At 43.2% G+C, this 25,972-nt stretch overlaps 1 protein-coding gene across 1 annotated transcript in view; it reads left to right on the top strand.

Moving 5' to 3' along the window:
• The window catches only part of rapgef6 (Rap guanine nucleotide exchange factor (GEF) 6), a 60,586-nt gene that overhangs the window by 21,105 nt on the left and 13,509 nt on the right, over positions 1-25,972 (top strand). The window contains exons 7-20 of the mRNA XM_035526973.1: positions 10,423-10,575; positions 10,884-11,064; positions 11,431-11,567; positions 12,723-12,881; positions 13,547-13,699; positions 14,928-15,092; positions 15,853-15,960; positions 16,139-16,342; positions 16,868-16,976; positions 17,179-17,422; positions 19,705-19,862; positions 21,856-21,870; positions 22,894-23,134; positions 25,151-25,540. Of these exons, the coding sequence (XP_035382866.1) occupies positions 10,423-10,575; positions 10,884-11,064; positions 11,431-11,567; positions 12,723-12,881; positions 13,547-13,699; positions 14,928-15,092; positions 15,853-15,960; positions 16,139-16,342; positions 16,868-16,976; positions 17,179-17,422; positions 19,705-19,862; positions 21,856-21,870; positions 22,894-23,134; positions 25,151-25,540 (2,417 nt within the window). The remainder of the gene's footprint in view (positions 1-10,422; positions 10,576-10,883; positions 11,065-11,430; positions 11,568-12,722; positions 12,882-13,546; positions 13,700-14,927; positions 15,093-15,852; positions 15,961-16,138; positions 16,343-16,867; positions 16,977-17,178; positions 17,423-19,704; positions 19,863-21,855; positions 21,871-22,893; positions 23,135-25,150; positions 25,541-25,972) is intronic.

The following is a 25,972-nucleotide window of genomic DNA, read 5'->3' as shown; positions in this document are numbered from 1 at the left end:
CCTCCCCACACCATCCGCCGCTCTCAGCAGTCACAGGAACGGGAGTGCTGCGGCGTGCGGAGTTTGCCGCGTGGCGCACGAGCTCCGGCTACACAGGAGGCGAGCGCTGCCGGAGTCGGCCCACTTTCCTGCGGCTCAGCCCAGAGTGTGGAGCTGGCGGTCCTCGCCAGTACCAGACCTGGACTCTATCTGTCTGTCTATCTATCTATTTATTTATTTATTTTCTTTAAATTCGGGGACACTTGATTGCTAGGACTTGTTTCTCTTTTTGCGTGGAGACTGCCCAGCTGTTAAATCAATGACTGAATCCCTGCAACTGATGCGATGTTTTGGAAAAACATTTTTTTCTTTGTGATTATTTGCAGTGGAAATGGATGAATCCTGCGAGTAACCCTCCCATGGCTTGCACATTTTTTCCAGAAGTATTTATTTTAATGCTATTAGCTCAATCTTTAGAGATTTTTTTAGATTTTTTGCTCTTCTGAAGATCCAGGTGGAACGTGGTGAAGAGCAGAGATTAGTGTTGCCTTTTCTCTTTCTGCCTGGTGAAAGGGGAAACTTTCCCCTCACAGCTTGGGAAATGGCTTTCCTAGTCCGTTGCTATGCCAACTGCTTGCAGCCATGGTCCTCCAAAGTAAGTGATGTCATAATGCTTGTGTGCCTAAGGATGTAAAGAGTAGCCTGTGTGTTTCACTTGGGTCTAAACCATTCAGTGATTTAAACTATGCAAATGTATACACCGTTTTAATGTTTATATTCATTCAATGCGAGTAATACACATCTTTAAGTTTAGTTCATATTTGTTAGTGTATCACATTATAAAAGATTAATCATGCCACTGTGATGTTCAGTCAAATAAGTAACTAAATAGTAGTAGTAATAATAATAATAATAATAATAATAATAATGTGTAGATAAACACTTAAAAGTTGAATTAACATTAAGATTACTATTTTATTTAAAATTAAAGAGCATACTCCATACTTCAGCATGATATACTGTATTCCTTTGGACTTTATATGTATATAACAGAAATTTGCAAGGACAGAATGTTATATTAAAAAAATGTATCCAGTTTTACCCCCATATTCCCAGTATAGTTGTAGATGAGTAGATGGTTTAGAGCAGGTCTTTCCTGTTGCAGGTGTGTACCTGATCAAAGATCTCAGCTGAGAGCCATCATTACAATAATTTAACCAGTTCTGATCTGAAATCTGAATCTGTTACTTGATTCAGTAGTTCACTGGAAGAATTCACACAACCTGTAGTGAGTTCTACAGTCGGAGTGCCTAGTTATTAAAAAAAACAACAACAAATCAATAAATAAAAGCAAATGCCATGGCAAACTGTTTACCCAAAGCATGAAGAAAAAAGCATTTTAGATGGATGCCTTTAAAAATATGCTCCAAAAGCACTTCTGAATTCTCACTAGCTGAGAATAATGAATGTGAAGTGGCACATACATCCTTCTAATTGTAATCACCAATATCTACATAAGGCACTTTTCCTCAGTATGATTGATGGAGGACGTCTTTTCTCACAATGCCTTGCGTACATGCCTTCAAAGCAGTTCGGGGGTCAGTCTATCCTGACCTTCATGCCAAGCCCAACAATAACCATCAAAGCATCTAATTTGTCACTCTAACAATATTATTTTAAGTCACTGTTGCAAATCTTAACAAGCTGAAAAATTTCAATGTACTTTCAGTTGTCTTGAAATATTAAATGTTTTCATTACTCTCTTATTTTTATGTTGTTGTTGACTCATTTCTCTGAGAGGTAATTGGTTAATGTGAGCCTTACCGTGCAGCCATTATCTGTTCGCCATGCATTAATAAATAAATCTTATGAAAGTAGTCACGTTAGGCTGCTTGTTGGAAGTTAAGGGATTGCTTGCCATTTCAGAAGCAGGTCCAGGGAGGTTAATCGCATTTTGACTTGGCACTGGAACCAAATAGAACTGATTTAACATGCATGCTAAAATAGCAGTTGGGTCAGTCAGCTGTTGTTTGTGCTGAAACGCCTCTGTGATGAGAATATGTGCTGCATCAACTTCAATATATGTACTATTTACAAGTTGTGTTCATTTGATATAGATTTGCTGCATGATCAAACATTTTCTTTCCCATTGTCACACGTCTGGTTTGTCCTAAAAAAAACCAGCATAATTTGAATTTGACACTCAACTGAGCACGTGCGTGCAAAACTACACACACACACACACACACACACACACACACACACACACACACACACACACACACACACAACATTTATTCTGTTTAGTCAGGAGTTCTAGCCTCTCATTTATGTGCCCCACTGTGATAGGTCTGTTATAGGAATTGGAGGACCGCCCTCATCCATAATTCAGTGGTCAGTAATGACTCTTCAGCCGCGTTCCCCAGCGCCCGCGTGTGGAGCAGCGCTTTTGCATCTCCATTTATTTCCTGGTGTCCAGCCATCTTCGAACTTGGCTTTGCAGTGAACCTCCTGGCAGCACTGTTAATGGTGCCCTGAAAGCCATTAGCATCTATTTTCCTCTTATTTACGGTCTACATCTCAAGAAACCCATCAGTCGAAGTTGGTCTTGTGTCCCTACTCTCCTGATTTTGACGGTTATCCCTGCAGCTTATGACTGGTACCCTTTTTACCCACATGGCGAAGTCCACACTCAAGTATGTGGTGATTAAAATGGTTAGCACCTTTTAAAAGGGCCTGTCGAGAGCTTCCACTGAACTGTCTGGAATCTTTATGTGTAATATTGCTGAGCAGATATGGTAACACTTGTATGGGCAGTGCAGATGTTCCGGCTGAATGTTTTTTCAGGTGGTCAAATGCTTGAGTGTTTTTCATTGTCTCCGCCTTGGCAGGAGTTAAGCTGTGAGCCACCAGAAAAGCTTTTTTCTTAGTCTTACCTGCTTCAAATTGGCAGATTTATCTTGATTTAGAGAAGCTTAATGTCATAACGAAATGAGAGCATATTTGTAGGCACTGTGACTGAAAATTTTGAAGTGAATGCTTCAAAAATATATACATAAGAAAAAAAACAAGGTTGTTTTTTTTTTTTTTTGTTTTTTTTTTTTTTTGTGGCTTCAAAATTCTCTACAGATCCTCCTGGAATGGGCTCAGCTGCCTATATTGTCATAATGTGGCTTTAGTGCTGCCCAGCATGTCTTGCCAAACAAGGTCAAAGTCTTACCCTTGGGCAAGTTGTGCTTGAGACCTGTCCTTGTTGTCCGTCTCATACCAGTTTGTTAGGATTCAGCCTGTAGGTTTCCCTTCACTCTGCGTCAGTACTAAGCAGCTCAAGGTAACGTGCTCAAGCAGCTTCGACATCGATTACAGACCAGCTTTTGCTTTGAAAATTCATAATTTTACAGTTGGAAGGGAAAATGAGGCTGGCCTAATGTATAGTACATTGATCCTTATCGCCTCGGCTTCCTGTCCAGATGACACCCAAAACCTCCCAGGGCAGGGCAGCTAAAAGCTCTCAACCTCTGCTTGGCCAATATTCAGATGTTAAGAGCCATAGTTAAATAATGCATTGCATTGTTTTTGTTTGCACAAACATTGTAGGTTTTGGAACTGGCATGATAGAACCAGACTTTGAAAGAGATGTATTGAATATAACTGCACTCTGAAAATGATCGACAAAAGTGATAAGATAAATAAGTATGTCTTTTTTTAGTTAATTCATTTTGAAACTTACAATTAGGACTGTGAAAAAGTATTGGTGGTGCCATGCCATCTTTGATTTGCTTTATTAACAAACAGTATTTATCAAATCTGTAATACCAAACAGCATTTGTTAGTTTGATCTTTGATGACACTGTATTGATTACTCTCAACTTTTTCTGTTTTCTTTCTCTTTGTTTGCTTTATCACTTTATGAGCAGTTTTGTGCTGTAAAACCTTCCTGGCTAGACCTTTAAAGCAGACTATATTTGATACCCTATTACGTACTGTATTGATCGCTGTGTTTTGCTGTCTCCCCTGTGATTTCTTCCTAATAATAAAAAAGAAACTGCCACAGTTTTAAACGTGAGGTATAGGATATGAGATTTTCTTAATTATTAGTAGTCAATACTAAATTGCCCATGACAGACTATACAATGAGTATCGGTGCAACTAATCCTGTTACGTCTAACCCTTTCCATATCATCCTAATGTCATCATTCACCATCTAATTACTCACTTCTGCTTCAGCCATTGGGCTAATGTTTCAGCCTTGCTTCTCACATAACTAGCTATCTCCATTATCTTTGTGTTATTGATTATCCTGTCTGCTGTAGGTGAAGGGTCCTTATATATTGTCATCTGTAAATTCAAAGCACAGTGGGTCCAAATTCCCCCTTAGGCAATTTAAGTCTCACCGTTTGCTTTGAAAGGCCTTCTTCACTTTCGTTCATGTAGTCAGACAGAGGGAACGTAAATCCCCATTGGCTTGTCCAGACCAGAGCCGGCAGAAGGATGGGCGAAGCAGGAAACGACCTTGCGCGTGCTTAAGCCTTGCTTCCGAAAAACGTGCAGGTCAACAATGTTGCGTGCCACTCGATGACTATTGCCATCCAGAGAGCCAAAACAAATGTGCCGGCCTAGATCAGGGCCCTGAAAACGGCGCCCCACCCCCTGAGTGGTTTGGCCCTTATTCAGGCCTTGTCTCATGACCCATATCGGCTGTGAAAGAGCTGACAGGAAGCATCTGTGAGTGCAGGCATGGGGCGCAAAGGCCAGCGCTTTGGCTGGTTTGAGCATTTAGCCTCCCCGCAAGTATCACAACCTGGCGGAGGCACTCCTAACCTTGCTTTCTGAACTGCGCCATCCTGTTTCTCATGCAGTGATCATTCAGAGCTCCTCTCAGGCCCTCAATCCTTGCATTGTGTTTCGCTTACCTGAAACAAATGGACTTGAACAAGGCACAAGGTCTTTAATATGTTTCCAATCTACCACTGCACTGGCACTATACTGGCACTGGCTATGCCTAAACATCTAAATAAAGGTACATCATCTTGACACACTCAGTAAAGATTCCTGGCCATCAACACCCCACACAACACCTCTAAGACCAGTGACCATTAAAATTCTGCTGTTCATTGATGGACAAGTATGTCCTTTTTAATCACTTTCATTAAGAGCGCGCAGTTTTTTGTGAAAAAAACAGTGCCAGCCACAAACATGAAACCACAGCTGATTTTGACCGGTTGTCCTTTGCTATTGGCATCTGTCGTTCTTGAGTAACCTGTAGGCTGCTTGCTCTTGTTCTCTTAGACATACCAGATCAGGCAGCCTGCCACAGGTCACTCTCAGTATACTCCATGAATATTCACACCTAAGGCATGCTTTCCTGGCAGAACAGCTAAGGCCCCGTTTCCCCTCTAACAGTGCTGTTCCTTTCGCTATTCTTTTGGACTTCATTGAAGTATACTATTTATTTTTTATTTTTTTTGTTTTTATTGTATTCTTTGTTTTGCATTTAACAAAGAATAATTTTATTCTTCATTAAATGCTCTTTAATGTAATCTGTAAATACTATTGTTGCATGTAGTAACATGATCTCCAAATGCATGTAACATAATCCCTTAATACTGTTTTTGCCCTTAGATTTAATAGAATATTATCTGCCATGGCAAAGAAAATTCAGGGACTTTTGTCAAAAACTAGAAGGAAAGCGGATGAACGTGCATGTGTGCATAGCAAATCACTTCCTCTATGTCACAACCATTACATTTTTGAACAGCTCACAGTTGTGGAATGTACACAGTGAATTTCCTTGAAGACAATGGTCTTGATCTTCTCAAAGTTGACGAACTCACTTTTTCTCAGCTGCTCCTTAATATACCTTAATATACCTGGGGTGGACTGTGTCTATTAATATGTCTTCTGTTTTTGGATATACATGACTGTAACAACACTTATGTAAGTAAAATCTTTCTGTTTTGAGATTTTTGGTTGAACATTTTTGATTTATAAATAGTGCTTCTTATTGATTGGGAGAATTATAGAAAGTTAACTGTAAATTGTAAAGACTGGAAATGCCGAATATGCCCCCAATAATTTTCGGACACTTAGTTTGCAGTCTGCTTTCTACCCAAGTACAGATAACATTTCAATTTTGCTCTGGTGAACTGCTCTAGTTCATCTGGCACATAGCCTGTCTTGATCGGTGGCTATATCCATTCTCTGTCTCTCTCTCTCCATCTCTGTTTTCTCTGCTTCTTCGCCTTCACACCTGTCAACTCCAATTCCAACCTCAATTCATTACAACTCCCTACTTCCGGCTGGCTTCAACTCAGCTGCCTAAGGGTTACAGTGGAGCCCCCAACCCCCCAATCTCCTGCTCTAATCTCTCTTATGAATCTCTTAATGAAGAGAATCCGGCTGGATAGTCTCACTGTTTTCGGGGAGGGTGGGTCAGGGCTCTGGGTAAGATACTCTGGGATGCGCTTTGCTCTGGTTCAGCCAGAGTTTAATGGGATGTAGAAGAGTCTGAGCTGCTCCTGTCCTCCTATAATCCCATTAAGATCCGGCATACGCTGGCCTTCATTGATCAAAGCTGAGCACTATGGGGCTAATTTTGGAGAGTCCTTTCCCAAGTGATCTCCGTCAGCGAGGAAGGAGGCCGTGACACTGGCCAGCCTGATGTCTCCTGGTGGCTTTTTGGTGGCAGGTGACAGAGACCACTCCTCTGGTTCCTTTGTGTGACCTTTTTTTGTGCATGAGCCAAGGTTGGTGTGTCCTGAAGTGGGAATGTTTCTACCCTCTTCCTCCATTCACTAATTCAGTGTGCTTCCATTTTGAGGCTGAAGTAACACAGCTCCTTGTTGAAAAGTGGGTTTCAGCTGCCGTATATCAAATTAATGGAATTACTCAGCCTTGTGTTAGGCTTAGAGCTGATCTGCAACAGTGGGGCTGTGACTTCCTACTGAATATTTATGCATTTTGCATTACTGACATCTGCAGGCTGATAAAATTCATAGCCTTAACTGCCCTGACACCATTTCCTGACTGCCTGATATTGAAATTGTAATTCTCTCTTTTGGGGATGTGTAAACTCTCAAAACCTTTGTCCTATGCCTTTATATCCATCCATCCATCCATCCTTCCATCAGATGTTTTGAAAATCAACACAGCAGAAGGCCCCTGGCAAGGGATTTTCTGTGTGATCACAGATAGCCAGCTTCATGCAGGGCAGTTCTTGTTTTCCACCCTTAAGAATAAATGGTAAACAGCCTTGCTGTTCACTCCACATCCTGCCCTGTTCAGATAGCAGTGTTGAAGGTAGAGGTAACGATTAGGGGTTATGCTAATTGGACTGCTATTAGCGTAATTGTCTTCTGTGATGGGAGTCCTGCATGCTGCACCGGGGCTGTTATAAGTTGCCTTCTGTCAATGGCCTGTTTTACTGCGCCCCAAACACGCTCGTGATTCACAAGCCTGAACCCTGAATGATGGCGCTGGGCTTTTTTTTATTAATGAAAAGCTTCATGGAGTGGCTTTGCTGGGTCCGTTAGAACTGCCTGTCGGTCAGCAGGGAGAGTAACACACTGTAGCACTCTGATGGACACGAGTTGTAGTCAGACACTTGCAAGGCGCTGACTAGAGGACGCAGTGAACCTGGCAAATGTTTGTCTAGCTCTGTAAATGACACAGAGGTGAAGCAACATCTGGCTGCATGAATAATGCAAATCGATCTCTGCCCGCAGATCTAACTGGGAACAGTCACCATGGGGTGATTTGTCCCCTTTGAGTTCGCTACTGCTATTCCATAGATAAGACATTATATGTTTTTATATTACCTTGTTTTACTGTGATTCAGGACTTGTTCCTACAACTGATTCAGATCCACAGGCAAGAGCTCCTGGATTTCTCACTATGAGGATTGACATAAATGGAGAATAGCTTTTATCCCCATGATGCAGGCAGAGGTTGATCCATGCAGGTGAAAAGAGTTCATCTCCACCATATGGATTAAATATGGGGAGATAAGACAGAGAAACTCTAATGGCAGAGTAAAAGCTACGAAGATGCTGTGGCCTTTAGAAGTATCTGGCCTGGAAGAGCACCTAATCCAGCTGCTCCCTGCCCCGCGGCCCCTCACAGAGGCAGCCGCCATACAGACCCACTGGCATGTTTTAATGATGGGCCCTGCTGTGCCATGTACCAGCCGGTCAAAGCACTCTATTCTGGGCCCTTAAGAGCCACAACAGAGCGCACTTCATTATCAGCTAGCACATGCTAAGCAGCACATGCTAAAAAGCACACACTAAGGAGCAGATGGTAAGAAGCACACGCTAAGCAGCGCTTACATGCTGCCTCTCAGGAAAGGCAGCTGAGAGGACCACTGCTGCTCACTTTTTCCGCCTGTGGGAACCGAGGAAAACTTGTGGAAAGAGTGAGTCAGACAGCCAAGAGCTCAGTAAAACTAGCGGTTCCTTTTCTGACAAGACTGTGGTTTGAGGAAGTTTCAGGTCCAGGTGGAGCTTGTTTATGCAATATGGCAGAAGGGAAGTGCACATTTATATTTAATTCCTCGCCATAATCATTAATTCATGGTGTGAGCAGGAGAGCCCCAGAGCCGAGGGGGTGGTCGACGGCAATTAAGCGCCGCTCTGCAAATTGGCACAGTGAGACCACAGCAATTAGTAGGTCCTTCCCTTTTGCCGCCCTTCTCTCAAATGCCTTCATTACGAGCCTATGAGAATGCCTGAAGTTCATGCACAGGATGAAAGCATGACGCCCATCTTGGTAGCATCACTACCCTCGGTAAGGGTCCAAGCTGCTAGCCCATCTTCTGCATCTGCCATTTTGGCTCTGATGGAAGATTCAGAATACCTTTTGGAAATCAAGTGTCATTAGCTGATTCACTGGAGCTGAGAGGGTAATGAGAAAACACTTGTCAAAATACAGTCCATGAAAAGGAAAACAACGTGTCTACTTAGAATCCATATCTGACATTGTGCTTTCTAAGGAGTGCCGAGTTTCGTTTTAACCTCACTCCTCACAGCTGTGTAACCACTGCAAAACAGTCAATAGATGTTTAGCAAAGTTTATAATCTCTAAGGCTAATGTACTTCCACATGCAACCACTGTCGTAATTATTATCTGTAATTCTAGTATGTTGCTGTCTGGGCTTTTTGGGCTTTGTCCTGTCATTATGTGCGTAAGCTGCTGTTCCCATCTGACATACTGTGTGAAACTCGGTCTTTGTCCTGCATGACATGGCTGCAGACCAGCAGGGCCAGACTGCTAGGCCTTCCTGGGTCTGGCTGTCCTATAGCAGCAGTGACCGATTCATGCTTGTGGCTTTAGTGTTTCGCGTAGGAAGAGGTGAAGGTGGACTGGTGGGGAGAGCTTTCTTTTTACTCTTTTTAATGGCATTATGTAGGCCTTGGCATGTTTGGGTGGGGAGATAGTAGTAACACCCATAGTCTGAGCACTTACAATATTGCATGGGAACTGGAGGCCTCCAGCCTAGCAGATTTTGACCTTGAAAGAGGTCCATCTTTGGGTGGCAATGCCTCGTTTGGACATTGTAGACTGGTTTCTTGATTGGTCTTTGCCTGTTGTTCTGTATTGAGAATGGGTTCTTAATATGTGTGGGCTCTTAATATGTGTGTGTGTAATGTGCACAGCTTTAGATTTATTGCATCATTTCATGGTACGAGCAGTGTACTCGCATTGTATGTTGATTGCATGTGAACTTTTGTTTTCCTTGTTACAACACTCTGAAATAATATAGAGCGATTTTTGCTGCTTGTCCTGCTAATAATTCATATGACCGTTATATGACTGTTTCAGTGCTGTATCATGGGATTGTTTTAATCCTGAAAATTTCAGCAGACTGCTAATAGCACATCTCAGCTTCACCTCACCCCCCAGTTTTGAAACAGTCTTGCGACTAACTCCTCTGGCAGGGTCCCTGGCTGTCTCTTTGATGGGGCCAGTGTCACAGCTGTGCATCACTGCTCCTTCAGCTATAATAGACAGAGGCGTGTTCAGGGAAATACAGATTGAGTGGCACACTCGCTGCTCTTCAGATTTACAGTCACTCCTCCCACAGGGAAGTTTGTAGCCCTCATAGGTCACCTGTCAAGCACAAAATACTGTAACTCAACACGGCAAGAAATATGGTCATGTTTGAAACTTGTGGGGACGCCTTTTATTTATATTAATTTCTGTTTTTGGTTGGTTATTTTATGTCTTTGCTAGTGGCGTTCTTGTTGTTCTTATGGGTTTTGATTTCCCCTATCCTCTCTGTTGAAGTGATGGTCACATAAAACTGTAATGTAATGGGGCACAATGAACACTCACAAATAACTCACTAGTTACACAACTGGACACTTGCTGTTGGCCACTTGCAGATTCACATCACTTTACCTCGCTTGTGCTAACAGTTCTTCTCTTTTTGTTTTGATTCTAAAGCTTCCTGGAGACCTTAGCAAGATGCACTTGACTGACCATCAGCAGTTAATGCACATAACTGACCATCAGCAGGTGATGCATATGCCACCCAGCCAATCAGGATGCAGCATTGCAAGTGATTCGGGAAGCAGCAGCCTATCAGATATTTACCAGGTACAGCAGCCTATCAGATATTTACCAGGTACTGTTTTTTTCAACCTTTTCTTTTGTTTTCTTTCACTGTAAATGTATGTAGTGTCTTTGCATAAAAAACTGTAGAATATCTCACCAGCCAGGATGTCTACATATGTCATTAGATACTCATGGGCTATATCATATCATAATGTCATGACAAATAATTCTTAGGATTTGTCCCAAAGCCAGGTTAACCCTTTCATGTCTGCATACCAATCAAGGGTGCAAAAGTACACATGAAAGTATACGTGAACAGCAGGGATGTTTATATTCTCATGTGCACACAGGCCACTGAGAGTGAGATGGGTGACGTGGACCTGTCCGGGCTGCCCGAGGCCCCTGTCGACTCAGAGGACGAAGAGGAGGAAGACGAAGACATCGAGCGCACCTCGGACCCTCTGCTTGGCAGGGACCTGGTGCGTGAGTGCCTGGAGAAGGAGCCCGCAGATCGCAACGACGATGACATCGGTCAGCCTTTCTCCCATTAAACATGAATAAACATTAAGGCCGAATACTGCCAGTTCCTGCTATCGATTTGCTCATCAAATAGTTGACTTTATTAGAGTACTGCGAAGAGAACACGGGCATGTTCCTACTTAGCAGGTGTTGAAATTCTCTTTTTAAGCCTGTCTGGTTTGTAGGCATTTAGAGAACCACAGTCATTTCTGAAGAACCTATTTTGGAACACAAGGCTGTAATATGCAAATGTTGATGTAGTCGCAGGTGTTAATGGGAATAACAGCCATACATCTTTCCTTCACTGAAACATTGTCCCATATCTCACGCTCTCTTTCTCTTTCTCTATTACTCACCCCCATGTTGTTTCACATACAGAACAGCTCCTGGAATTTATGCATCAGCTGCCTGCCTTTGCCAACATGACCATGTCTGTGAGGAGGGAGCTGTGCACAGTTATGGTATTTGAGGTGGTGGAGCAGGCAGGCACAGTTATGCTACGTGACAAACAAGAGGTGAGTGCCAAGAAAAGTTCACCACCTCATTTCTTGCTTTCATATCTCAAGCCTCCACTATTTTAGTAAGTACACTTCAGTCTCTTGGTTTCTCACACATACATACATACATAGGGAATGCCTTAAATACCACTATTAACAGAGGTTGTGCTTTACTTACTACCACAATACAAATGTGGCTCAGTGTTTTAACTGTAGTGCTTTTTCCTTTGTCGTGAGCCTGAGTGTGGGTACTGTGGAAATAAAGTTGTGTGGCTTTGTCACACTTGGCCAGGCCTCCTCCTGCACATGCACGCTGCACACTCACTCATGAAGCAGGCTAATTAATTACGTTACATCCTCAAATGAAAGGGAATCTGTCTGAGGCGGCCCAGCCAAGCCTGCTCCCCGCCACACGTAGTACGAGGTCAGGTGCCACTGCAACGATTCCCCAACACGACCAGCTGGGGTTTCTCTCACAGTGGGAGGGCGGGAGGGCACACAGCTGCTTGCTGCATGATGGACGGTTACAGGGTTTGGCTCATCTCTTCAAACTTGTGTTGGTACATCGGGCATATTGTGTGGTGTGTGCGTGTGTCTGTGATGAGAAACTGCATAGACAAAGTAATCAGAAGGTTGCCATTTCAAGCCAAACCACCCTTAACCCTCAATTACTCAATTAGTTGTGTTCATCCATAATTGTAAGTCAGTTTGTATAAAGTCAGCTAAATGACATCAATGTAAAAATGTGAAACAAAGTGAACAAAAAATGATCACATTTTATGTTAAATGTTTATCACATTTTTACACACACACACACACACAAACACATGGTGACCAAATGACTAAAACACACACTGTAACACACAGCCTTAGTCAGTGTAATCTGTGTCCTGCCTTAAAATACAGCAAGTGTGACATTCTAACTTGTGGCAGGCTGAAATATTTTCATTAGCATGTTTGTGGTCAGTACGTATGTCTCCAGCAGACACCTTCAGGAAGAGAGTTTTCAGTTATGAATTCTTTGCCCTCGGTTCATCCTGCCTGCGTTCATTATGTGAGGTTTTGAATGCATGTGTAAGACATGGTCCATGGTGGACCACGCGCACTCTGCTGGTGCTTGGTAACCAGTCTTGGGTGGGGCTGGGTTGGGGCTCTTTGGTGTTTTTCTCCAAGCTGGACCTGTGGTACGTGATCCTGAACGGTTCAGTGGAGATCAGCCACGCAGACGGCCGTGCTGAGAGCCTGTGCATGGGTAACAGCTTTGGCATCTCTGCTTCCCTGGACAAGCAGTACATGAGCGGTGAGGTGCGCACCAGAGGCGACGACTGCCAGGTAAGTCCCCCTCGCTGCGATGGCTCATGGACATTACTGTAAAGCCATTTTGGCAGGAAAAGAAGCAGTGGCCAAGTCCGTGGCAGGCACTTTACCTTAGTCCGGTCAATGAGGCGGGACCATAAAAATTAAACTTGTCATAGTAAACAAAATGAACTCAATTTTCTCTTCATTAGCATTGAACCTTCTACCACATATGTTGCCTTAGTCTCAGAAATTTCCCCCATAAATTATGTATTCAAAGGGGGGGGGGGGGAAGAGGAGAACAATGACAATATCGTTAGTCAGCAGAGGACAAAAGCAAAGCGTTGTGTTATAGCCAGCCAAAGCAGGAACATGTCAACAGCACCTAATATAGTCAGGCGGACGCCGCGGTCTCCTCTAAGCTTTGACAGAGTCATTCTTAGCTTCTGTGAGCTGCCCAGTTCCTTCATCTTCACTTCCTCTCCTGGCCTGAGGCGCATTTGTCTGCGCCAGCGCCTCAGTCAAGCTGCCTCAGCCAAGCTCTCTGTTCCCCCAGAGAGTGCCCCCCTCCCCCAGAGAGCAGTTCCATGTGCTGCCACCATGACTTGGCCATGCTGTTACTGGAGCGCCCACATCTGGTGCCCTGCAACACGCTGCTCTATCACAAGCTTACTCACTTGCCATATGTCATTGTTGACCAGTTTGTGTGCATCGCCCAAGAGGACTACTGGCGCATCCTCAACCACGTTGAGCGGAATACGCACAAGGTGGAGGAGGCAGGAGAGATTGTCATGGTGAAAGAGCACCGCGAGCTGGACCGCAGCGGCACACGCAAGGGCCACATTGTCATCAAGGTGAGTGCGCTCTACCGGCTCTTGTTGGCCCTGCGCAACACTTCGCCCCACTAACCCGGATAGTAGAAGGCTGGTTTGAGGGACCTAGCATGTCGTAGCTAGTCCCCGGTGGTTCTCTTTGCAGCATTTTGTGGGCTATGATTCCTTCAGTACATCCTCGTGCAGGATTCCCTGCAATGGGATATAATGCTCTATTAAAAAAAAATCGCTTTGCTTTTGATCAAATGCAGTTTGACATTTGTTTCTGCACAGTGTTCTGCTGTGCATAAAGCTTTTCTTCTTCTGCTAGGCAGTAGTTCTTTGTGTAACTGTCAGAAGCAGCTGTTGCATTCTGATCCTCAAACTACTCACTAGTTTCAGTGGAGTTCATGTATAGAGTATATGACTTTCTTTACAGAAATTACATCAGAATGGCCAACACTGCATATTTTTCTGTCATCACATTGCTTTAGCAGTCAAAGCAGTCTGCCTGTGTATGGCTACGTATTGATTCAGTAAGAGTGCCTGTTCACACGTGTAAATAATTTTTTTTTTTTTTTTTTTTTTTTTTTTTTAGAGAAACACGGGAATCTATTCTGTTTAGGCTTTGAAAAAGTGTGTTACACAGAGCTGAAGAATTTGAGGGAGCACAATGACATCTCATGATTTCTGAGTTTCCCAATGCATCTGAGAATATTGTAGTATGAACTAGTTTTAGTCTAACATCATGAGGTCTTGTATAGATGGAGTAACTTTGTGATGGTAATAGTGAAACTATATGTATTATTTTGCCTGTGATCATTTCAGTTCTGCAAGGACTGAAATTCCCCACTACCTCTCAGCTTGTGTTCCGTCTTTCTGTTATTTTATCAAACACCACACAGGATTGCAAGTACTTGGAATTGAACAAATACAAGTACATTTCTTTGTACAACATTGTGAAGGCATTCTATTTCCTTCCCCTTCTGTTGGTTTTATCATATGGCACCTAAATACCACTCCTGTAATCCAGATTCGCTTTTGGCATCTATACTCCAAGTTAGCAGTCCAGCATTTTTGGTCTTATATAATCCTTTAGTAAATAAAACTCTTAATGTTCTTTACTCTTCTGAAGTCCTTGTTGCTGTCTTCAGTTTCTTTACAGTTTTGTCAGTAGTTATGCTGTAAAGCTTTGTTTTGTGTCTAGAATGCGAGTTTGTTAACTGCGAGTTTGACACGCATTAAATCGCATTTGCCTGGGCTGATTCAGGGTACTCCAGAGAGGTTGATCATGCACTTAGTAGAGGAGCCTTCAGTGGTGGACCCGACCTACATCGAGGACTTCCTCCTCACCTACCGCACGTTCCTATCCAGCCCTATGGAAGTAGGCAGGAAGCTACTAGAGTGGTTCAAAGTAGACAGCCTCAGAGACACGGTGAGTGTGGTGTGTGTGGGTGTGTGTGGGTGGCGCGCGCAAGGTTATGTGTATGCAAGAGAAAAAGAGAAAAAAATATTTAATTGATTTTGTTTCCTTCCTGCTTTGACACTGAGGTACATACAGCAAAATTAGGAGCAGACAGACGTGATAACTCATTTATAGTTTCTTTAGCAAAATTCTTTTGCCCTCGGTTCATCCTGCCTGCGTTCATTATGTGAGGTTATATTATAATTATATATTATAATATATAATCATAGTCAAAACAATGATTTAATATAATAGGATGCTTATTTTTTATATACAAAAGTTAAAATGATTCAGGGAAATAAAGACTTTTCTTATGGTATTTTCTAATTAAGCAAAGGTGGCTGGGAACCACAAAAGCTCTCTTTCCATTTAGACATGCCAGAATTAAACAGCAAAGGGTTAAGGACCTCCAGCCGCATATCTTTCCATTAAGCTGTCGAACACTCCTTTGTAACTGTTGGGTATAGGCTCTGCTATGGCTTATGGGAACTGTTTGTTCACACATGAAAGTGACCTGTTGGCACCTCTGCCATCTTGCTTCAGAACTCACTAAACATGCTTTCATATGAGCTGACATACAAGCTTTCCCAATAACAGTAAGGGTTTAAACATCCAAACTCTGTTTTTCCCCTGGCGCTTAGTAGACCTCATTCTCACCTGATGGAAATGATCCTAATTTGCATTGTTTGTTGTGACAGAAACACGGCAATTATTCTCTTCCCTCATGCAGGTCACACGAATAGTGTTGTTGTGGGTGAACAATCATTTTAATGATTTTGAAGGAAACCCTTCTATGACGCAGTTTCTAGAGGATTTCGAGAAGCTGTTGGATGAAGCGGTAAGAACATATCCGGTGCATTGTTGACCTCAGCCAAGTCATTTTAATAAAACAAAAAAAACGTAAAAGCTAAGATAAATCGGGATGCATAGTTTTCTTACACACATGAATCCTACAGTAACAGAATCGCACATGTTGACCCCAGACACAGCTCTCTCTCTCGACTGCCCCCACTCAGAAAATGAAAGGTCACCTGAGGCTGCTTAACATCGCCTGTGCGGCCAAAGCAAAGTGGCGGCAGGTGACACTGCAGAAGGCATCGCGAGAGGCACCGCTGCACTTCAGCCTGCAGGGCGGCAGCGAGAGGGCCTTCGGCATCTTCGTCGAGTCGGTGGAGGAGGGCAGCAAAGCTGCTGAGGCTGGCCTGAAGCGCGGAGACCAGGTGATGTGAGAGCACACGCTCGTACGAGAGCTCTCTGTGGTCGACTAAATGGGAACAAACAAGACAGTGGTGGTTGGGGGTTTATTATTTGTAGTGGAGTCTGGTATGGATGTCTTTCTTTCTTTGGTTGCTCATCTCACCTCAAAGTATTTTTCACACATATTGCCCTTTTCTCTTCCTCACCTTTGATAGCTTTGATTTCTTAGTTTGCAGTCCATGTATATCATACTATAAAGGAGAACATGTTTTATATGTATGTTTAGTGAAATATAATTTCAGTAACAGCTCTGTTAGTTGTATGATGTATTGGTGATACTTTATTTTTACTGTGAAGAGAAGTATGGTTATAGATGTTGCAACAAAGGGTGTGTGTTTTTGTGTATGCATTATACAATGTATGTATGTAATGTTTCTAAAGGTGTCTTGTGAATAGAAAATGCCACTGCAGTATAAAAAAAGATTTAACATTTTTATGTAAATGAAGAATTTATTCTGGTTGCTTGATGCTACCTGTCTTCCTCACAGATAATGGAGATTAATGGTCAGAACTTCGAGAACATCTCCTACTCCAAAGCTATGGACATTCTGAAGAACAACACCCACCTCTCCCTCACTGTAAAGACCAATATCTTTGGTATGTTCCATTCCAAATTCAGTTTCCTGATAACAAACAAGATAAAAAGAATTGGTCTGAATTTGAAATCCACAAAAGGTATCCAAGAAGTAGTGAGACCATGGTTTTCTAAACGGCTCCTGGCAAAGGCGGGTCAGACCAAAACATATCTTCTCCACTATGGCCTACGTGCACTGAAACCATACTCATGTCTCTGCCCCAGTCTTCAAAGAGCTCCAGAGCCGCATCAGGCACGAGAAGAAGAACGGCAATATCCACATCCCCAAAATCCAGGACAAGAAGGGCAACCGCTTCTCCATCGCCGAGCTACCAGGGGACCTTGAGTTCCCCACAGATGGCAAGAGCCACAAGAAGCTGAAGGCCAACACTGTGTCAGGCGGCCGCAACAAGATACGCAAAATGCTGGAAAAGACCCGATTCAGCATCCTGCCCCCCAAGCCCTTCAGGTGAGGAGAGCGTGGGTGTGGGATATGACCATGGGATTTATTCAATTACTCTCATACTGGATTTATTTACTTATGAATTCTGTAAAAACTGAAACTGGTATTTAGCAGCCCAAGGTCTCCGTGCTCATTTTAATACTTGCAAAGCAACCATCGAGTCTCCAATTAGCACGTAAATAGATGGTGTCAGTTCTGAATATTCATACTGTATAAATTAATAAATATGAATCTGTTTGAATCATTTTGACTACTACTGCATGTAACTGTGCATACTGATTGGAATGAGGCTGGCTTATTAAAGAATGATTAGGTCAAGTCACTGTCACTGTGTCTGCGAATCAAGAGTCACAGTCCTGTTCTTAATACAAGCATTTCAAGAGTCACAGTCCTGTTCTTAATACCTGCCTGCAAGTTTAGCCTCATTTCACTGGTCACTGTCCACGTTCCAGCTTCCTCTAAATCTGTTCTTTCCCCATCATTGGGGCTAAACTTGGAAAAAGATCAAATGAAAGGTTCCCCAGACCCTCAATAAAAATGCCATTTGGGCTGCGTATTGATTAGCCCTCAGTCTCTTAGCCGTCACTCCCATTTCCTGGGCTCCATGGAAACATGCCATGGGAAAAGTGCCCTGTGTCCCCCCGACGCCCACCCTCCATCACCTGTGCACCCTTTCGCCTTCATTCAGCTTTGAGCTGCAAGTCATTATGACAGTGGATGAAGCAGACAATGGCAGGAAGCTGGACCAGTCCAGGTGTCTGTGACAGAAGTGGTACCACTGTGTGTTGTATGGATCCACAGGCTGGGACAGGTGTATCTTAGGTGGCCTGATTGTAATCTGAAGGCTGTTTTCCTGAACATTTATTTGATCCATCTGTTTGTTTGTGTACATCTTCTTTTACACACAACACAACTCAGATATGGCCCTTCTGTTTCCCCAGAGGTCTAATAGACCGCTACAAAACCTGAAACCTAGATACCCATGGTGCTTCATGCATCATGCCAGTGCCAAAGCTAATCTCTTTGATAAAGGTGTTTTGTCAACACACCAGCTAAGGATTGATGCAGGCGATAAGCCTTGCTTTCACTGTTTTTGCAGTATGTTCCAAGCATGTCGGACCCAGTTAGCGAGAGAGAGAGTGAGAGAGAGGGAGAGCGAGAGAGGGAGGGAGAGAGGGGCTTTGCTTAATACTTGCTTTTTGCTCACTGTCACTTGTCTCCTGTCTTTGCAACTGCTTCACGTGCACAGGGGACTGTTTGGGTAAGAGACACCCTCACACAGCCCTCTTTCTCACACACCTGTAAATTAATATATTTTCCTTTTCTATACTTACAGTGCATTTAATTATGTTAAAGACATAAAGGTCATTTGTACATGGCTATTGGGTCATGTTGATGGTCAGGATCATGTGCAGTTTTAATGAACGAACTATTGCTGCTCTTTCAGTCTTTGTTGCAATGGTTGTTACATTTTGTGTGTGTGTGTGTGTGTGTGTGTGTGTGTGTGTGTGTGTGTGTGTGTTTGTATATGAGCCTGTGATCTGAGACCTTTCATCATTCTTTCTGAACACCATTCAAGTGCTCAAACTGACCAGTGATGGAGGTCAGCACACATAGCCAGACCCCCAAGGCCGACCACAGTTGAGAACAGACTCACCTTGCCCTACACGCTCCCATCCCTGCAGAGCACAGCGATCCGTTCCGAAAGCACATGCCAGCAACCTGCCCTGTTGTAGGCTGAGGAAGACAGGCTGAATTCTAATGAGCCAGTTTATCTGAAGGCTGCAGCCAGGGAAGTTTGATGATGAGAGAGTGGCTCAAGCTGACATCCAGCTCCTCCTTCTGAGATCTGTGCATGAATGCCACACTTGTCCTTTGGCTGTGTACTCATTGTCTCATTGAGAATGTGTAAAGGAATACAAGCCATGTGTATACCTTTTGTGTGCGTGTGCACATCTGGGTTTGGTAAATGAACTTTGATTGCCTTCTTTTATCTTTCTGTGATGCATGATTTTAGTCATGTGAACCATTACAATTGAGTGTGCTGTGTGAATGTTATGTGGATTTCTCTGCACATATTTGATACATATTATACAGAGATGCTGTTTCATCAGTCTGCCCAACCAGACTATCTAGATGCGTACTGTATGCACGCTTTATACGTAAAACAGGGAAACAGCAGCATGTACCTAAAGGATGTGTGCTTGTGTCATACCTTAGCCTCTCTCTCTCCCTCTCTCTCTCTCTCTCTCTCTCTCTCTCTCTCTCTCTCTCTCTCTCTCTCTCAGTGATGGAGGTGTGGGCCAGTCTCAGGACGACAGCATTGTGGGCACCAAGCAGTGTCGGCACAGCGTGGCCATCATGCCTATCCCAGGCAGCCTGTCTTCTAGCAGCCCTGATCTGCTCCAGCCAACCACCAGTGTGCTCGACTTCTCCAACCCTTCAGGTGAAGAAGCCCCTGTCACTTCAGTTTGAATTCTAACCCACTGCATGTGAATTTGAAATGGAAGCGTTGACCTTCAGGTGTGAAACAGGGCTTAAGCTATTTATTCAATGCATTAAGTGCGTGTATCATGATTAAAAAAAAAACTCTAACAGTGATCGGATATGGAGTCTTGAGGAAATTAAAGCGAGACCTGTTTTCCTTGGTTTCTGTTACAACCACAAGTATATTAGGATACGCTGTGTTCATCACTAGCTAGATAATGTCTGTCATTTGAGACGCAGTGAGTAGACACATAGGAGAGCCCCAAGTGACCCGTAACTAATAGCTCTCATGTCGTTCCCGTTGTCCATGTGAAGTGAGCCTGCGTGCGAGACAAAGCTACTCTCATATACTGCACAATAGATTCACCTGCTGCTGCGGGGCCCTGGGGGCAGGAGTGTTTTAGCTGTTTGTTGTGTTTCTGGATGCGTGCTTCACTGAGAAAGATGGGGGAGTGAGGGCCAGAAGAGGTGCTCTTCCTGGGCCCCATGGACAGCACAAGACAAGGCTTAGATTTGCCTTCATCCTTCCAGATGTGATTTGCCCAGAGATCTATCATCTTTTATTAGTATTTCTCCTTTTAGCCCCCCAGCCCGGTCTTTTGCAACACCTACAACGTTTCCCAACTTCCATTAAGGATCAGCACTCTTTACTGGACTCTCTGAACAAAAACATTATGTTCAAGCCTGTGTGAAAGACTATACTTCAGGGCATGAGTGCTTTATAAAGCAGTGTGTGTTAAAATGCATTCAACACTTTAGGTTTTTCTTTATTTTGTATTAAAACAATTGTTAGGCCAAACCACAGTAATTTATTACAACAAACATGATATTCATGATGGATTTGGAAACTTTGGACAGTGTGCAGAAATAGAAAAATCACTCTGGGAGGACAGGGGTATGGATGGAGATCAGAAATTCTTATATTTGGAGAATCGGCTTTAGATGATTACAACTAAAAGATCCTGTGTGCTTGGATGATGATGATGATGATGATGATGATAATATATCCATGAAATTTTATCCATGCACAGTACACTATCCTGTTAAGGAAGGATAGTTATGCAGTAGATAGCCATTCTCCCCCAGCAGTCACTGTCTATTGTTATGTCAGCATATTTCAACTGCCACTCTACAAACAGAAGATCCAATGCAAAGTCCATAATAATGAACCAGTAGAGTCTGTCGTATAGAGCTGTTTGCTGGGTTGTGTGGTACTGCATCTTATTGGCTGTGGTGGGGCAGCATAATTGGAACATGGGAATGAGACTGGAGACAGGAACAGAGGTTAAAGGGTTAGTAATGTCAATATTTGTACTGGTGAACACACTATTATTCCATAGTAATTGATTTAGCCATAGTCACAGTTAAAGAAAAGTTAGTTAGTGTACAGTACTACTTTTGTGAATCTCTTGCTATATATTGTGATTGTAATATATTTTGCAGAACAGACTCACTGACTCTCAGAAATTAAATGCATTTCTCCTGCATGAGACTCAGACATCTTGTCTGAGGGGAGGAAAACATGGAGGGCAAGACGATTGGTTTTTAATTTTTTTTCCCACACCATCTCTTTGATCTGTTAAAGACATGTTTACACAGAGAATGACATCAAAACAGCTTTTAAATGCAGATCAGAAACCAGTTGTGCCCGTTCTCTGTAACGGTCGCTTTCGGGATGGATAGGAGAGGAGCCAGTTCTAAAGAGCCACAGAGCGGGAGGCTGGGATCAGAAAGCTCTTTGTGTGGCAAGCCACACACACTCAATCGTAAACAGATGTTTGGCGGAGCGCTGAGAAGTTTCACAGAGACAGACAGACAGGCAGGCAGAGAGAGAGAGACAGACAGACAGACATGTTTTAAATGATGGTGCTAGGCCAGGCCTGCTACTCCAATTTCCTACTCTATTCTGTCCTGCCACGTTTCCAATCTGTCTGTCTTTCCTGCTTTTTCAGCTGCTGGGTTCTACTGTGAGTATAAGCCCTTTGTCATTTCTGCTATTGCATCCTGGGCTTGTATGGATATGAATAGGCATGCTGAAGTCTTGGTTTTGGTTTCTGCTCACTATGCTGAACCTGTGTGATGTACCGTATGTTTGTGTCCCCTAGTTTCACTGCATTTTAAGTTCTTGGCTGTTTAATGTTTAACACTCTCTCAGTACAACCTGGTCATGCACTATGTGCAGTACAGTAGTGTGGTAAGCATATGTGTGTTGGCCATGTCCTCACTTAATAAAACACTTTTGAATTTTCTACTGACCACAAAGCCCCATCTTAAAGTAGCCTCCATATATTAATGCTGTTTGACACTGTTTTCTTATAGTTTACCTAAGCAATGCCACCCAGAACTCTCTACCACTTTAACATAAATAACTTAACATTCAGTGGCATGTGTCCTCATTTAACTCAACTTAAATGAGACAACATTCCAGCATCTCCAATAGAAATCCATTCACCTCTAGAGCAGCTGGCATTAGCCCTGGTTCATTTCAACTACAGTCCATTAGCCACCACAAAGGTCAGGAGAGTGTTTTAGACCCATTGGTGCCCAACACATGGAACCCATCTTTCTTTTTGTGTTGGAACATGTTTGACCACCATTTTGTTTCTGAAACTCACTTATTCCCACTGTACTGTCAGCAGCACTGTCTGAGAGAACATTGTCTAGCAATGCTTATGAGAACTTTCAACAATTATTGCAGCCACTGCTGTCTGTGCAGCTAAAGGAAAATAAATCCTCTGGTTTTGTTCAAATAATAAAGTTTTTCATGGAGTACATGTTTGCAATGCAGTGTGCATGAAGGCATGATGCACTTCCTTTTCATTACTGGCTGTGTTAAGTAGCTGGCTCTTGGTCATGGCCTCAGTTAAATGGTGGTGGTATGTGCCTGAAGCAGCCTGGTCTTGACTTTCTGAGCTCCTGTGTTTTTTTTTGTTGTTTTTTTTAAAACATCTTGGGCAAATTCTATTTACCACTCTGTCCCTGTTTTGCAGACATTCCAGACCAGGTGATCCGTGTTTTCAAGGCAGACCAGCAGAGCTGCTACATCATCATCAGTAAAGACACGACGGCCAAAGATGTGGTGTCACATGTGGTCAGCGAGTTTGGACTCATCGCTGCCCCAGACACCTACTCACTGTGTGAGGTATCCGTTAGTCCGGAAGGTGTCATCAAGCAACGACGGTTACCAGACCAGCTCTCCAAATTGGCTGATCGTATACAGCTCAATGGCAGGTAAGACCAGAATTGAACCTGCTGTGTACATAACCTCTTGCTTAAGCTTTGTTGATTCAACTAACTGGTGGTTTTTTTTCACCAATTTGATCCATTGGTATGATGGTTGTATCTTTCACTGAACTCTTACTATCTTACACATGCCTTCGCTCATTTGAAAAACACTTGTTAGATAATTGAGTACCAACTGGCTACCTTGTCCTTTCTTCCTAGTCTCCCAGCCCCTTATAAGAAATGGACGCCTCTTCTTTCCGCTACCCAGCAGTCTTGCTCCGACTAGGTTAAGATGAATATTTCATTGGCTGGGTGTTCTTCTGTAGTCAGCATGTCTGGTGTCCTTCCCCCAGTACCCAACCCGGGATGCTTTCAGATGCTGCGTTCACAACCCGAGGCCTGAAGGTTGAAGCATTCCATGAAATTAGAGCATCGCCCATAAGAGTCATATTTCTTTTCCTCTCAATGCTGAGTTTACACAGTGTGTTACCATCATCGAGCTTAGCTTACATTTATTGATTAAATACCTAGGGAATGCACCATAAGTATTAAAAACATTTATAATGCTAAAATGGATTGTTATATTACACATTCAGCTAATTTCCTATTTAAAAAGGAACAGAAATATGATAAAAACATCAGTCCTAGCTGGGTATGGGTGAGGTATGGTTCAAATATTCCAATGCTTGATTGACAGCCCAATGTCATAGTCACTTTGCTGTGCTACTCAGGCATAGTTGAATATTATGACATAAGTAGGGGGAACTGGAGAAATGCATTTGAACTAACAAGTGAGAATCAAGACGCAAGTCATTTTTTTGTTCAGGGTGTGGATGGATGGTAGGTTTTAATGTTGAAAACCAGAAGAAAACAAAACTATAGCTAGCTATGTAGACTGGGAAAAATTGTAGACTTCACTACAAAATAACTGCAATCTTGGTGTCCCCTGATTTGTGGCATTATGTGAACTTCACAACTTATTTCAAATGTAGAATCTGTTACTTCAAGATTATCACTAGACTAAACTGATTCACAAGTACAAACCTGTGTTTTTTTTGCTTTCACTCACTGTCTTGCTAGGTAGCTCAAGGGTTTAAAGGGTTTAAAACAGGAATAGGAAGACTAAGCTTGAGAGTAAATCTTAGGAAGTAATTACAGATTTTTTTAAGAATTCAGCTTTATGTTCCCTGGGTCTTTAAGTGCATGGGAATGGCATTGCAACAGGCATCCCATAATGATATACTATGAGTGCACACTGGCTTGTTGGGTAAGGTTCAGGTTTCTAACAGTTTCCATCATGATGAGCAGAAAAGTTTTTCATGTGCAACGCAGATGTGCTTGTCTCCATAGCCACTATTCAAAGGCCATTAAGTCGCCTTTCTGTTGCAGAAGCACAAGCGAGGCAGCATGCATTATGGGCCCATTAGATGCAGCGCTGTAGCATGGCCCTACTGGATGCTCTCCAAGCAAAGCGGAGCAGGAAAACACCCCTTGGGTACATGTATCACTGCTGTCGGAGCCCCGTGCAACACGCCCCACTGGGCTACTGGCTTGTTTTATTGAGACTTAATGCACATAAGATTGGCGTAGAACAAGCCAGAGCAACGATATTGAAATTGGCTGCATGAGTAGAATTTGTTACGGTAGCGAGATTCTTAATGGGTCTGTGCTGCATCTTAAACTGCACTCCAAATTCAAAAAACAGTAGGCCAAATGCTCCACTCTCTGTATACTCTCACAGAAATGCCTTCATTTTTAGTTTTTCAAAAGATGTGCCATTTCATTCCTTCAAGAGGGATGTCAGCACAATGTGGCAAAGAGGTTCTGTTACTTGAAATTCCTGAAGTTGTGAAGAGAACGGTCCCCCATAGTAACCATATTTGCGCTGCATTGAATCTCAAGGTTCGCTGTATAATTTTACCGGGGCCCCCTCCAGTTTTTTCCAGGCTGACATACTTGAGCTGTTTCACTGAGCAGTGTTCCTTTGTAACTAATAAGCTAATATCGCCCGCCTCTGGTCAGGTACTACCTGAAAAACAACATGGAGACTGAGACCCTGTGCTCGGATGAGGACGCACAAGAGCTGCTGCGCGAGAGCCAGATCGGCCTGCTGCAGCTCAGCACGGTGGAGGTGGCCGCCCAGCTCTCCATGCGCGACTTCGCCATCTTCCGCAACATCGAGTCCACCGAGTACGTGGACAACCTCTTCAAGCTGGACCCCGGGGGTGGAGGAGGAGGTGGCCACCTGAAGTGCTTCGAGGAGCTCATCAACCAGGAGACCTTCTGGGTAGCTTCGGAGATCCTACGTGAGGCCAACGCGCTCAAGCGCATGAAGACCATCAAGCACTTTATCAAAATCGCACTGCACTGCCGAGAATGCAAGAACTTCAACTCCATGTTCGCCATCATCAGGTGGGCAAGGGGTCTTCATCCTGGAGCTCTGCGTAACTGTTTTGGTTGGTGGTGTTTGTTATTTCTTGAACACTGTGACCATACTTGATACTTGAATCAGCAAAACGAATTTAACATTATTTATCGAGGAGGGTGTATTTATCCTAATCTAATTGCCTATGTTGTATTCCCTCAGAAGAAAATGCTATAAACCACAGGAAACTGGTTTTAAATTGCTTTGTTGCATGTTTGTTTGTTTTTCAATTATTGTTATTGTAGGTCAAATTGTTTTGAGATTTCATAGGCCACTGCACCCTTTTCTCTCTTATTTTCTCTCTCTCCCTCACACACACACACACACACACACACACACACACACACACACACACACTCAGCTCCAAAGACTGTATTCCAAAACCAAGATGATTTCATCTTTTTTTATTGATTGTATGC

The sequence above is a fragment of the Electrophorus electricus genome, chromosome 6 (assembly GCF_013358815.1).
Source record: "Electrophorus electricus isolate fEleEle1 chromosome 6, fEleEle1.pri, whole genome shotgun sequence".
Taxonomy (NCBI): Eukaryota; Metazoa; Chordata; class Actinopteri; order Gymnotiformes; family Gymnotidae; genus Electrophorus; species Electrophorus electricus.
The sequence above is the reverse complement of the archived record's forward strand: the minus strand, read 5'-3'. Positions and strand labels throughout refer to the sequence as shown.